The sequence below is a fragment of the Macrotis lagotis genome, chromosome 1 (genome assembly GCF_037893015.1).
Source record: "Macrotis lagotis isolate mMagLag1 chromosome 1, bilby.v1.9.chrom.fasta, whole genome shotgun sequence".
In the NCBI taxonomy this organism is placed as follows: Eukaryota; Metazoa; Chordata; class Mammalia; order Peramelemorphia; family Peramelidae; genus Macrotis; species Macrotis lagotis.
The window spans coordinates 557,090,577-557,105,554 of record NC_133658.1 but is presented as its reverse complement, the minus strand read 5'-3'; the positions used below and the strand labels follow the sequence as shown (position 1 = coordinate 557,105,554).

General features: G+C 34.0%; 1 protein-coding gene across 3 annotated transcripts in view; it reads left to right on the top strand.

Annotated features, from left to right (window-relative positions):
- CD47 (CD47 molecule) overlaps positions 1–10,911 on the top strand; it is an 85,759-nt gene extending 74,848 nt beyond the window's left edge. The window contains exons 8-11 of one of the 3 annotated variants that reach the window (XM_074214433.1): positions 3–34; positions 2,650–2,674; positions 3,300–3,332; positions 5,800–10,911. In XM_074214433.1, the coding sequence (XP_074070534.1) occupies positions 3–34; positions 2,650–2,674; positions 3,300–3,332; positions 5,800–5,804 (95 nt within the window). In that variant the 3' untranslated portion in view covers positions 5,805–10,911. The remainder of the gene's footprint in view (positions 1–2; positions 35–2,649; positions 2,675–3,299; positions 3,333–5,799) is intronic. The other 2 variants (XM_074214434.1, XM_074214435.1) reach the window with 2 other exon arrangements.
- Positions 10,912–14,978: the final 4,067 nt, after the last annotated feature.

Here is a 14,978-nt window from a genome sequence, read left to right as displayed (position 1 = left end):
AGCTTCCAATCAGAAGACTATACCACCGTCTAGGGTAAGTAACTTCCTAATGAGTTACAAGTCTCTGATGAATAAGGGAATTGCTAATGGTTGAGCCTTTTACTTTTTACCTAGAGCAGGGGTGAGGAACCTTTTTCTGCCAGGGACCATTTGTATAATTATAACATTATTCACAGCTATGTTTGGTCAAACATTTAATTAATTCACTCCTTATTGAATTTCAAGTTCTGTCTGCAGCTGCCTTGGCAATGCCAGATCTTCTGACCAGAGGTTCCCAGCCCCTGATCTAGAATTTTACCAACTTGTTAGCAAGCTAATGTCATTCCATTGGAGTGGATGTTCATCCAGTTTTTTGTTTTACTTAATGAGAAGGCACAGTTCTATACTTGAACTTGGTAGTTTTATTTGCAAAGGAATGGATTGATTGGACCTTTAAAAATCATATTGCTATCTCCCATTCAGACCATGAGGTTTTACAGATATTACCTATTTACTGAATAATTATGACAGTAGCGAAGATCAATATATAATTTCTACCATAACCAATTTTTGTAGAAACAAATATAATTTCAATTTTTTTTTTGTTGTATCTTGTCACAGCTGGGAAAGAGATGAAATGAAAGACTAATTAGGGACATTGTGAGTCTTTGACTCTAGGTCGCAGGACAGGAATCTAGGAAAAACAGAAGTCTTCTGTGGACACCAGGGCAAGAACAAGCCCTATAGGAAACTTAAAAAAGCTCAGATATTGAGCACAGTGATAATCCTGGGACTGCCTTCAGATAAACTTTAAAAAAGAGATAAGGTAGACTTAAGGAAATGAGGAAGGATAAGGAAATGAATAGAATTTTGAAAAATGGGTAGGTCTTGGGTCATGACATAATAAGGAGAGAAAGGACTATCTTTCCTGCCTTATTTTATAAAAATTAATCATTTTATATTAAAAACTTTATAAACAAGTATGGAAAAGCAGAAATATTAACAATATCCTTTTATTGATCACAGTACAATAATAATGATATCCAATAAAGATCCTATAAAGAAAGAATTAAAAATTAATGGAAGAATAAATTTTGATCTAAAGAATTAATGGGTTAAGGAACAAGTTGTAGAAATAATTAATTTCATTAAAGAAAATGGTAATAATGAATCTATATAAAAAATGGAAGGAGGTGATCATTTGCGTAAGAAAGAACAATTAAATGATTGGACATAGCACCAAAAAACCCTAAAAAAGCAACATCAAAAATTTCAACTCATCACCAAAAATAGAAATTCTGAAAAAAAATATAAAATAGAAAGCAAAAATATATCAACCGATTGAATAATTATAATTTTTCAACCAAAAAACCCCATTAACTCATTTGATTAAAAAAGACCAAATCATCAGTATCAAAAATCAAAAAAAGAATTCACCACAAATAAAGAAGAAATAAAAGAAATTATTAGAAAATATTTTCCTAATTATATCAAAAGAACTGACAATATAAATGGATAAATATTTACATATACACAAAATAATCTAAGTTATCTGAATTAAAAAAAGAGAACTTAATCCAATTTAGGGAGAAAAAAAAGAAAAGGGGGAAAAAAAGAAAACTAGGGCCCAATGGTCTAAACAGACATTCAAAAAACAATTAGTTTCAATATTATGTAAACTTTTGCAAAGTTTTTTAGATGTTAAAATTCAAATTTAAAATTTGTTTAAAAATAAAACGGTGTATTTATAAAACTAATTTTTAAACTATATCTTGTGAATTGTTTAGTTTCTTTCTCTTTTCCATTTCAATAATTTTTTATGCCTGACCTCGCCTCATCAGATTTTACTGCATCTTAGATATTCTAATAATAGCAATCAAGAGCATAGATATGATCTGGGGAGAAAAAATAAAAGGGAAAATTTTGAATCAAATTGCTAGATCCAACATTGTATGGAGATAAACTCATTATAGAGATTTGATCAGAACTTGAAGCAAACTTCACCAGGAATGAGCCAAGTCAAAATCTGCTAGTGCCAAACTATTTAAATCTGACAAATTATTTAAAATTTATATATCTGAAAGGTTACAGAAATCCATTTTTGTGCATCTCCATATCCTTCAAAGGTATTAAAAAAAAAAGTATTCCTTAAAAGGAATCAGCAGTTCGTTACTCAGTCTCTACTTCTTCTGTAAAATAAATGGGTTTGACCAGATGACTTCTGCAGTCCTTCTCAGCTCTGATTCTTCGATGTATAACAGTTTTTTTTAGTGATGAACATTACCTGTTGGTTCATAAAACTCAATAAATTTTCATTCCACATTTCATGGTTCACTTTGGCTGATTTTTAAGGTGATTCTATTCATTCTCATTGCTTGCAGAAATAATATGTTAACTGCTTTTTTGTTCTGCTGATTATTGTTGTTATTTGTGGATAACAAATCACTTCTTTCCCAGAAAGACTAACTCTTGATGGAAAAATAATAAGAGTTCAGTTATTGTTTAAATTAATAGTCTGAATAAGCCTTATTAGCTTTTAACCTTTATTTTCTTGCATGTATAGATGTTAGAATTCATTGTATCATGAAATATTAGCTTAAAGTAGCCCAAGTTTAAAAGGACATGAAATAAATATAATTTTTATATAAATTTATTTTAAATATTTTCCAGAAAGCTGTAGAGGAACCCCTTAATGGTAGGTGTTTATAATCACCTTATTTATTCTCTCTTTTTTTTTTTTCCCCAAACCAGTTCCTAACTTGGACTGGCTCAGTAGTGTAGAAAGAGTGCTTTCACCATTCTTTGTGAAGAACTACTTTTCTTAAGTCATTAAGAGTTCAGACTGTTGATATTGTGATACTCTCAACTCTGAAATAACGTAGTATCTTCTGTCACTACTGTACTTGATTCGGCCAGTCTGGTTCTAAGTCAAAATTAGCAACTTAAAAGAAAAACTTCTCACATGTTGCAACCATTGTTCAAAGTGAACTTTGCAAGTTCTAGATTTTAGTGGCAAAAACTTAAGATTCCAGTATAGGACAAGATAGATTCTAGCTTTCTTAAAACCTATTATTGTTCCAGACTGAGTCTTCTTTAGATTTGATTCTTCTGGTCTAGGGGATGGAGAGGGAGGAGGGTGTAAGTATAGGATTCAGAGAACTCAGTCATACCTGGTTAAAGTTTTTCAGTTTTTTGAAAGCAGTCTTCAAAATTAAAGATTCTTTAAAAATTAAAAAGTTGGCATGATATTTCTAATTTTTTATTTGGCCCTAATTGTATAAAATTTCTAACTGCTTGCTTGGCTTGTTACTAATGCTTAGCGTTTAAAGAGTCAAAAGGAATGATGAATGATGGTGAGTATTAAACTCATTTGCAACTGTAGACTTGTTACAATCTAGGAATTTTTTTTTTTTAAAAACCCATTATTTTTACATTTGGGTTAGTAACACTGCTTGTAATAAAAGAGATACTGTCATGTCATAGAAATGCCAAAATGTTTAAGATGTAAATCTTTCTTTCTGAGGAGTAATAGTTCCAAGATCATCCCATACCCTGCAAAAAAAAAAAATTCTTTTAATTTGTCAAAAGTATTGCTTATTTTTTATATGGCATACAAATAATCTGGACAAGTGGTGTCAAGAGTCACATAGAAATGCAAGCCACTATATAAGAATCCCTGTAGTCCATATTGACAATAAAAACCATATAATTAATATTACCCGTTCTTTATTGTACTTGTATTTATTTTGTTATGTAACTTCCAATTACATTTTAATTTGGCTCAGGCTGTACTGGGCTACATATGCTATCTGGGTGTTTTAATACCTCTTATCTAGAGTATATCTTTACCTTGACAGAATCTCTTTTATCCTTCTGTCATCACCTTGAGGACTTAGTATCTCTATGCTTTCATGCAGGAACTTTGCAAATTTTTTGAAGGATAATTTAAAAAAAAATGATCCCCAATATAATGATGTTGGTTTTCTCCCACACCCAACATTTCATAAAGTATAGGTTGGTTGTGTTACTTCCTTACTTAGTAAATTCTAGTGATTCCTTATTACTTTTAGATTTAACTATAACTTTGACATGTAAAAGCCCTTGATGACTTTCCTCATTTCAACCATTATTATCTTCTTAGCCTTGCTCCTTACCCTTCACACACTTTTCTTTTTTAGGTAATGGAGACTGACTGTCCCCATATCTTGGATAATCTCCCTTCTTACCTTCACCTTTTAGCTTTTCTGGCTTCCTTCAGATCTGAAGTCAGATGCCTTCTTCTGAAGGAAGTTTTTCTAAGTTCCTCCTGGCTGCATTCTCCTCTGGGATCACCACTCGTCTACATTCTGTACATATGGGCTTCATTAGTACATGTCTGCCTATTTGAATATGAACTGTTTGAGGGCAGAGACTATTTTTAGATTCCTTTGTATTCCCAGACCTTGGCATAAAATAAGCCCTTTTGATTGTTTTCAACCTTTTCATTATTTAAATTTTCATAAGCATATTACTTGATTTTTCCTATCTGAAAATATAAACTCAAATATTAATGTTCTTTGGATTCATTTTTCCCTATGTGTTTATGACTTTTCCATATTTTTAAAACATATTATAAATGTTTACCATGTTTCTTTAGTCCTGCATGAAAGAATACGAGATTATACAATAGATAACTTCTGTTGATGTCGATCATTATTCTTTTCTATGTTCCATTGAAGGCTGTGACCTAAAAGAAGGAATGGTGGGTTTGGAGGGAGATCTGGTTTTTGGAATCCTGCTTTGATATTTACTACCCCTCTTTGCCTCAATTTTTCTGATCCATAAAATGGAGATGATAGGAAATCTAGGACCTGTCTCACAGGGTTATTATTTGCAAAGTTTAAAGTGCTGTATAAATTATCATTTTTTTTTCTTTTTATCGTCCTAGAAACAAAGGACAACACTGAATTAAAAGGGTGAATTTTTTTCAGTTAATTTTTCCCTGATATTATCAACACTTAGCAGCTAATTTCTAAAATCCGTTATATGTTGATGAAACCTTTGAAAATAGTAATTGAACCTCTGTATAGTAGGGATTACAAAAAATTCTTTACTTGAATTGGTTTGTGTCACAGCCTTTTTTACAAACATGTTTTACTAGTTAAATTTGTTTGGAAAAGAATGGGGAAGGTTCCATTAATTTCTTAGTTGCAATTTAGGAATAAATAGAAAACCATTTTAAAATGATCTGATTTCTGTGAAATATGGAAATGTGGAGTCCCTTATTTACCTGTATCTACATTCTGGTGATCTGTATCTTTTTTCTTGCTGCTTTGGAAAGACATTAGAATATTAGAAGACAAACATGAGAACTTTGAGTCCTTAGTACTACATCTCATCATTTCTTTGATGATTTACTACCTTTTTAATGCATATTTTTAGGGGAAATTTAATGAAAGGAATCTATGACAGATATATTCTCTGGATATGATTCCTCTTAATAAAGTTAGAAGATGGTCAGAATGTGATACTTTAGACAATTTCAGTACAAAACTTCCATAAATCTTGATTGATGGCTCAGTAATTCTTAAATTTTGTGTGTGTGTGTGTGTGTGTGTGTGTGTGTGTGTGTGTGTGTGTATCACCAATTAATCTGCTCTTGAAACTAATGAGGCTGCAGGTTGCTGATGAGCGAGCAGTGTGCTGGTCCTCATGGACCACATAGTAGCTGATTGTAAAGATTCTTGGCTTACTACTTAAATTGTGTGAAATAGATTTATCAGCTTGCTGAATGAAAATGTACTTAAATACTGACTAGATGTTTACTCTTTAATTCTGTAGAGTAATTGAAAGGAATGATGGACTCAGATTTGGAAGAGTAGATGTGAATGAAATATACTTGTGCTCAGACACCATGACCTGGATTCACTATCTGAAGAGAAGAAAAGGAGGAAATTCACTGGTTTGCATCTGTGGGGGGAGAAACCCACCACCACCCTTAAATGATTGCTACAGTTAAGTTTATATTCAAAACAGCTGTAATTTAGTTAATTAAAAAATCATGAATTTGTATATTCTATTGCCCAATTGAGATCTAGTTTTGGGGGAATCATTGTTCAGTAGGGACAAAGGTAGAGGTTGTAACATTCCAGAATGCTACCTTTATCAAACCCCATGTCTTTATTTCCTGTAATTTGTTGGGTTTTTAAAAACTGGTCAAAGGTAAAATCAACTCTGTACTAGTTGGTGACTTCTCCAAGAATTCTATAAGACCTGAAAATCAATGATTTCCATCTAACTTTGAAGAGTAGTATTCTCAGGAGTACATTTGGCAGAATTGGTTTATTGGGCCACAGAATATCTCTGCTACTTCTGGGTCAAGAGAAATAGATGTTTTAGAGTCAGGTCGAAGTACCTTGCATCTTGCATTGCCACCTAGTGTCTGTCATATGCTTACTTATGTGGATAGAGGCCTTCATTCTGGAGGGGTTATTACTCTTGCATCTTCGCTAAATGTGAAATGTAATAGTCAAAAACTTCTCTAGATTCTGAGTGTTTAACTAAGGCCCTACAGCTTAATCTTGTGATTTTCTTGATGTTTGGTTTTTGTTTTTCTTTTTCCCCACAACCTTTTAAATCCTGTCTTGTCCTCCTGTTAATTGCTTCTGTCTTACAAGATGTTGAGTCTTTCCTCTTCCTTGAACCAGGTCCTATGACATACTCCAGTCTAGTTACTGAAAGAAATGGGTCTTGTTCCAAAAGCGCTGTTTTCCAGTCTTAATTTTTTGGCAAAAATAACATCAGCATTCCTTTCCCCTAAACTGAAGGTATCTTCCATTGTTATTTTACATATTTTTTGGTCTGGGGCATGAAAAACCAAGATTGAGATTTGAGCTTTGAACCCCTGCATGGCAGAACAGTGAAGTGCATCACCATCAGGCCAGCTCCTCCAGAGGGCCTTTTTTAAAACTACTGTTGTATCTATGTTGCATGGAAAAACAACTCATCACCACCATCCTCTTGTATTCTCGCCTCAACTTCTCCCTTCTCTAAAACTAAAAAAACACAAAATCTTTCCCACCCTGGTTTGAAGTTTAGCATTATGGCAGCTGTGATTGCCTCTACTTTTAGATTATTAGCACTCGTTTTTAACTTGTTCATGTGTCTGTGAGTGAGTGAATGAGTATGTGTGTGTGTCTGTCTGTCTGTGTGGTATAGGCACATCCTTGTTTCATGTGGACAGTTGGGGTGAACACAAAACAAATATTGGTTTTCTACTTTCAGTAGAATTATTTTAAAACAAAGGTGTTTATTAGATAGAATTGGTCATTAAAATAATTTGGTTATTTAAAAAAAGTCAATTGTCCAGTTTTGTGCTCATCAATATCCTTAAGTACCAGCCATTTTTTTCCTGTTTGTATAATTCAGAGGTCATATCTGTGATTGCATTGATGATAGTTATTTCTTAGTCCACCGAATGTTCCCATGTGCCTCTTTTGTATGCTAGTTCTATACTACTCAACTTAATTTTCATATTCATGTTGGGACCAAGTGGTTTGTCCTTGGCAAACCAAAATTTAATGACCTTTTGATGCCTCACAAAAAAAACCAAGACAATTTTTACAAAAACCAGCTCTATTTTTCTTTTATACTTTTGTCTTTTTTCCTTCCCACCCTTTGTGGTATTATTCAGAATATTGGCATAAATAGAGGAACTGGATTGCAGGAAGTCCATAGGTTCCTGTTGTTCTTCCCCCTGCATTATTTCCACTTTTGGAAGATAAAGGGGGACATCTACATTGATAAAATTTAAAAAAATAGTTCTCGCAGATAAAATTGCAAAAGTACAAATCTCTATTTTTTAAGAAAATAGCCAGATATGAGGATTTTTCCAGTGAATTCCTCACTGAACTGCCATTGTCCTTTGGGTTTTTTTTTTTAAATATATAGTGAACTCTCAATAATTCAGGGACAGTCATGCAGAAAGTATCCTTACTTTTATATTCTCCCTATTTCTGCCCACTTTGGGGGCTTTTCACCATCAAAGCAACTCCAGAAAGTGGCAGGGGGAAAATTAAGAAGAGGAAACGAAATGAATGGGTCATGTGGTGTAGTGCTTGGCACATGTGGTGCTTCACAAATTTTCGCTGATTTGCTGTCAGCTCTGACTAGGGGTGGGGAGGATATTGAAACCACCAGCCAGACTAGGTTTTTTTTTTTTTAATATTCATGTATTTAATTTTTTAAAAAGTGTAACTCCTATTATCTTTATTTCCCATGTTACATTCATCATTTAATTTTTTTTTATTCTTGCCTTCATGATATTTTACAGATGTGGTTATTTCTTATCTATATGACATCTCAACTACTAAAATATACTAAGAACCTACCATGTATGTATTTTTTTTTTAAATAGGCACATTACCCCCATGGAGGAGTCAGTAGAAAGAGTACTGAACTGAGAATCATGAGACCTCAGTTTGTTCATCTGTAAAATGGGCCTAGATGAAATGATTGCCGAGGTTTCTTTCAGCTCTAATAGTCTAATTGACTCCAACTGAGTCTTACTCAGCTTCCCAGCAGTCTTCTTGGCTATCTTTAGCTTTTTTCCATTTGTTTGGTCTGTAGGCTCAACAGGAATCATCTTCCTCAGTCATCATTTTGACCAAACTGTTCTTAACAGAAACCTTTACCCAATTACCTTAATGCTTCAGAACATGTAATGAATCCCCTTCTTCCCCCTTTCCCTATCAGCCATTTTCTTTTTAATTTTGTATCCAACCTATCCTCGTTACTATATTCCTGGTACAATTCCTTCATTCCCTTTTCTGATCCCTCTAGTATTTAATCCCTTACCTATGAAGTACCCTTCCCTTTTCCTATTATCCTCTCTCCTCCCCCAACACCACCTTTCTTCTTCAGATTCATAGACCTATTTAAGTTTCAATAAGACTATGATCATCCCTTTTCTCTTTATCTTACTAACAAAATCCCCATTTACTTAGTACTTAAGTGTAGATATGTCTGTACAACTATTTATAGATGTACCTTGCTTTAATTAAGTAAAGCCAATTTATGAAAATTCAGAAATTAAATATGGAAATTATTCTCTTTTTAAAAGAAGTTTCCTCTAAAACAGGGAAGTTCTTTTGGATGAATTCAGAAGAATTCAATGGACATACTTTTAGGTGCAGGCAGAGCTGCTGCATATCAAGTTATACACATGTATACCCATACACACACACACACACACACACACACACACACACAGACATTTAGACATTTGTCCTATGTCTCCTACTAGATATTACAGGAGAATAAACAATCTTTTTTCTTTCTCTTCACAGTGTCTACTTCAATGCTTGCACACAGTAGATAGTAATTTGGATTGATGATAATCAAGAGTTGACTATAATTAGATTCCCCCCCCAGTATTCTTATTAAGGTGAATAGGAATTTTCTCATTTGACAAATTTTGTGTGTTGGACATCTTAAAAAGTGATTTTTTTTTATCATGAATGTGTAGGTCAAATAAAAAAAATTCTTCAAAATGTTAGAACTTTTTTAAAATGTAGGCGCTTTCCTGTCAGTGTGAAGGAAATAGATGACTTTTCCATTTAGTAAGTAGCTAATTTCAAAGCACTTAAATGATGTCATTCTTTCCAACTTTTCTTCACCTTTCTAACTAAAAAAGGAATTAGGCAGTGGTAGTTTTTGTGATCTCTATGGAAATGGATATATATATACAGATAAGCCCATTCATTCATTCATCTGTGAAAACCAGGAAAAAAAAACCATACGTCAAGCAGCTCTGTATGACTTTGTGTTTAGTGTTTTTTTTTAATGTTTGTTTTTTATGTCTTTGGTGTTTATGTGTGCATATTGTGGGGGGAAATCACAAATAGCAATCAATCACCAACTGCCCCCAAGCCCATATGGATCCTGAGTTTGACTGTTCCCATATGCCAATGAATATAATCCATTTAATCAGTGGAAGGGGACAGCAGTGAACAAACAGGATGCTAAAATGTTAATACCACTTTTTGGGGGGAAGCAGAGTATGTGCTTGAACTCTTGATCATAGTGGTTATATACTCTAGCTTTATTCAAAAATGTTTCTCACAAATTCAGACTTTTCAAAAGAAAAATCCCCTTTAATGGACTTCCTTGTAAGGCAACAGCAATGGAACCTTAAAGTCTTGTGATAGTGGTTGGTGAGGATGAGAAGCAGATTTTTTTTTTAATTAAATGGAGCATCACTTGCAAAAAGCCATTGTCAAAAATTGGATCCCACGTGTTGTAAATATCCATTAACCATTCTAAATGAAGAAAATGTCAGTTTTGCTATATACAAAGGCCCTTTTGGGGGCTTTTCTGCATAGCAATTAAAGGTGTGCTCTTTGTCAGTAGCCATTCTTACAGTGATTTAAAAACCAAAGTTGTTTTACAGCTGTGTTGTTACTGTCAGAGTTTTTTTTTTAATATGTATTAAATCGATTTATCACTGTTTGAAGCTTTGAAAATCTGCAATCTTTGCCAAGGTATTTTTTTTAATTTAAAAAACATAACTTTGTAAATATTACCCTGTAATATTATATATACTTAATAAAACACTTTAAGCTGTTTTGGTGAGCTGCCTATATTGCCGCTGTAGTGGACTACAAAAATATAATTATGTATAATTTGAAGGGATGTGAATTTCCAGAGGTTTAAATGCTTAGAATGAGACAGTGATGGGAGGGGTAGGGGGAATGATTATTGATTTCTAGATAACATTTCAAAATGTATGAGGGAGAGTTAATAGCCAAGGTGAATCTCCATTTTTCATAAACATAATGTATGTATTACTACATTACCTCATTATAGTTGAATGTGTGATGCTTATATTTGCTGCATTATAAAATGGCAATGTTTTTGATCATGTTCCTAAAATAAAGTATTTTGAAGATCAAATTCATCTTAGATTGACTCACCCTCATAAATAAGCTGGAAAATATATGGGAATGGGGTGGGGCAAGTAACAAATTTATTAAGAAAAAAGTGTCCTTGAGACTTTTTATTATTCTTTGTTCCTGAATCATATTAGAAGGGATACTTTACAGGATGTCTCCAAAGTCTTAGTACAATGTTAAGCTATTAAAGCTAAAGTGGTTTTTTTTAAACTTTTGGGATACCTTGTACTAGGGAATCAGAAGATGTGGTATCTGGTCCTTGGCTCAGTCACTTAAATTCTAGGGACTTTAGATCCCTCCTTCTATGAGAGCAGAGACTGAGCTACTGACCTGAAGGTTCTATCCAGTTCTAAAATTTGTGTCTCCATTTTAAAATGAAAGTGAGGTAAACTGCTAATGACCATAGGGCATTAGCAGAGACATTGATTCTGGCTTGCTAAATCATGTACTTACTCTATTCCTGGTCCTTTATGTGCATTTTGTAGATTATTTCATCAGAAAAATATTTGGAAAGAAACTACTATCTTATTCCTTACCTAGTAAGGTGATTTAATTTTTATGTGTCTGAGGACTTTTTCACTATCAGCAGGGGTGGCTCTAATGGAGCTCAGAAAGCATTTAATGGTCTACCTCCTGCCCTGAAAGTTGCTATGTGTAGCACAGAACTGTACTCAACATGATTAGAACGCCCGCTGAGGCATACATCTCTTTGAATGCAGCTGAATTGGATTTCTGGGCAGCACCTTTCAGACTCAAGGTATCAAGTATGACAGCTTCAGAAAATAATAGATTGTGATAACACTGATCATGTAGGACGTGGTTTCACCAATTACTCAAACACAGATTTAAGAAAAAAATGGAAATGGATTGAGTGTCAGAAGGTAGTTTAGGACCCTGGCTTCCAGTTTTGTTTTAAGTAAAGCTCATGCTCATCAGCCCATTGCTCAGCAAAACATTTAGAGCCAGACATTTTCCCTGCCAGAAAAAAAAAATAACTTCCAACTTGGAAGGTTTTTTTGAACATTTCTTTTTTGGGGGGAATGAGACAGACCTATGATTTCATTGGTCTTGTCAGTTCTTCCAGGTGAGCCTACTCCCTCCACTCCTATAGATTAGCATTATTGTTTTAGTGGGATGTTAGGGGGACTCTTAAGATTAAGGAACTTGCTTAAATAGGGAAAGGTACTTTTAACGCCAAAGCTAGCTTTCTCTCCACAACAGGCTATATCTCTTTGGATTACTTTTCAAGGCTAATTTCAAACTCTATTTAGTGAATAGAAGTGGATGTCATCTTAATGATTAGAATATGTCACTTAATAATTGAAATTCTTATTTTACTAGAGTTTGGCTTAAAGGCAGCCGCTTTTGTATGCTCACTGTTTTGGCAACATCAAAAGGCAGTTAACAATTGCCTCATTGAAACTGTTGCAACTTAGTTCAGTTAGTCAGGAACCTCCTAGATCTGTTAGTTAAAAAACAAACAAAAAACTTCTTTCGCCTTTACATTTGTCTAGAAATGATTATTAGCCTGAAAAATGAAGTCTGATGGTACTCTTTTATTGTAAACTTTACAAATTGACCCTTTTGTTCTGGCCAGTTTTTTTTTTTTTATGCTGTTTCACTGTAATGGAAATTGGCATTCTGGGGACCTTGGGGAATGATAACAAAAACTTCCCAGGACCTTCTGTTGAAAGTTTTCTTTGTGATGTTCGAAAGACTTGCTTATCATTAAAAACTGCCGGTTCTTGCATCCCACATTTGTTAATCACAAAGTTCCTGCTCCATCAGACATTTTACTAAATGTAAAAGATTCCACAAAAAGATTAAAAACCAGGGCCCCTGTCCTCAAGAAGGGCATTATTATGAAAGAGACAATATAAAAATAACTAAGACAATGCAAGATAGAGAGTAGATGGAAATCATCTCAGTTGGGAAAGCCTGTTCTCCCTCCTCAAGGTGTATCCTGATACTTGGTTATTAAACCAAGCTTCTAAATTTTCAGCAAAAAGCCAAGGTCATTGTAACAAATAGTGTTTGTAAACTACATTTGAAAATAGGTTGATTTGGATTGAGTCATTTTCTACATAAAAATGGTTAGAATTGAAGCAATTATGCTAGTAATGAACTCTATGGCTCAGCTACATTAGGGTTCAATGGGTTTTTGTGGACTAATTTCTGACCTTAAGCCACCATAGCATTATTTCTGTTGGGATAATGAGTTCTGTAGTATTAGTTCGGTTCAAATATGACTCCTTTTTGTGTCCAACTAAAATTCAGACTCATTTGTTGTTTAAAAAGCATTTATGAAACACAATTACTGGGTTCCAGATACCTCCTTAAGAGCCACAGATATAAAAAAGGTATAAAAGCTAGCTAGACAGTCCCTGCCCTCAAGAAGCTCACAGTCTAATTTATTCATCATCCCAGGCTCTCAATCTACCTTTCCAGTCTTATTCCCCCCCCCAATGTATTTATACATTAAAAGATGAATTACCTTCTGTTCATCAACAGCTTTGATACTCCTCAACATTATGGCTTTTACTGACCCTGTCCTATATGTGTGGAAAATCTTCCATGCATATTTTGCTGGTTGTAGTGCTTCCCAATCTTTAAAGACCAGTTCAGATGCCTCAATCTATCAGAGAACCTTTCCCTGATCACTCCTATAAGCAACAATTTTTCCTTTTGGGTCTAATAAATTCTTTGTTTTGTCACTCTAATGCATTTCTCTTTTAATAGTATGTATAATCTATGCATGTCTTATTTCCCTATTCAACCAAGTTCCATGCAGGCAAAATCCTGTTTTATGAACACTACATCTTCTACCAGTACCTTCAGTGGGTGAGGTATAGAAGATAGATGAAAGAACATTAGAGCTCAGTAAAAAGGCTTAAATTCAAATCCATCTTTTCCTCTCCCATTTCTTCCTTTTCCTTTCCCTTTTCTCCTTTCTGTTTTATTACAGGGACTACTAACAGGCCTAGCCACACTGTTCAGAACTTTGACCTGTTCTGTGTACAATGTGGACCAGTTAGAGTTTTGCCCCTCCCTTAGCCATCTGATGGCCCACACAGAAATTCTGGTAGCTCACCATATTAATGCCCAAGTTAATGCTGGGACCATAAGCTTAAACCACTGCAGAACTCCACATCTCTAAGAGTATAACAACCTTAACTTAATTTCATAGTAGAATGCACCAGACCCAGCTCTGTTTCTTAATACCTTTGTGACTTGGGGCAGGTTGCTTCAACCTCTGGGCTTCACATTCCTCATCTTTAAAATAAGGGGATGTGGCATTAAATAACAACTGAAGACCCCTTGATCCTAATAAATGAATCATTTATTGTATGAACGATAAATAAGGACCCTCAAGAAAGAGCAACATCAAAATGTCACTAGCAACTGCTATTGTAAATAGTTTTTAATTTTTTCCAATTACATGTAAAGATAGAAATTTTCTCTTTCCAAGATGGCAAGCAATTTGATTTGGGTTATAAATGTACAATCATGTTAAATAAATTTCCACAGTAGTCATGTTGTGAAATAAGAAACAAAACAAAAGAGAAAAAACATGAAAAAGCAAGCAGAAAACAGAAAAAGTAAAAATAGTATGCTTCCATCTGCTTCAGATTCCATCGTTCTTTCAATGTGGATGGCGTTTTCTATCATGAGTTTTTTGGAATTATCTTGGATCATTGTGTTACTGAGAAGAGCTAAATCTATCATAATTGATCACTGAACAGTTTTCCTAGCAACTACTCTTAACCTGCTATTTGAATATCATCCTTCTTTCCTTTACATTGAGCAAGGACCTCTCTTTCATCAAGAAAGGAAGAGAGATGTGAGGGACTGTATCTTATCTCCTCACCTCACAACCACAAAAAAACAAACATCCAAAATTTTGGAACTGAAGGGAGTCTTAAAGACTCCTCATAATAAAGACCCCAGTAATTTTATTTTTAAAATGAGGTTGGTTAAATGAGGTTCAGAGAGGTTGTAATTTGTCTACAACTAGTTTGTGACAGAGAGCCCAGACTCAAACCCTGGTCTCATGATGCCTAGTCTACC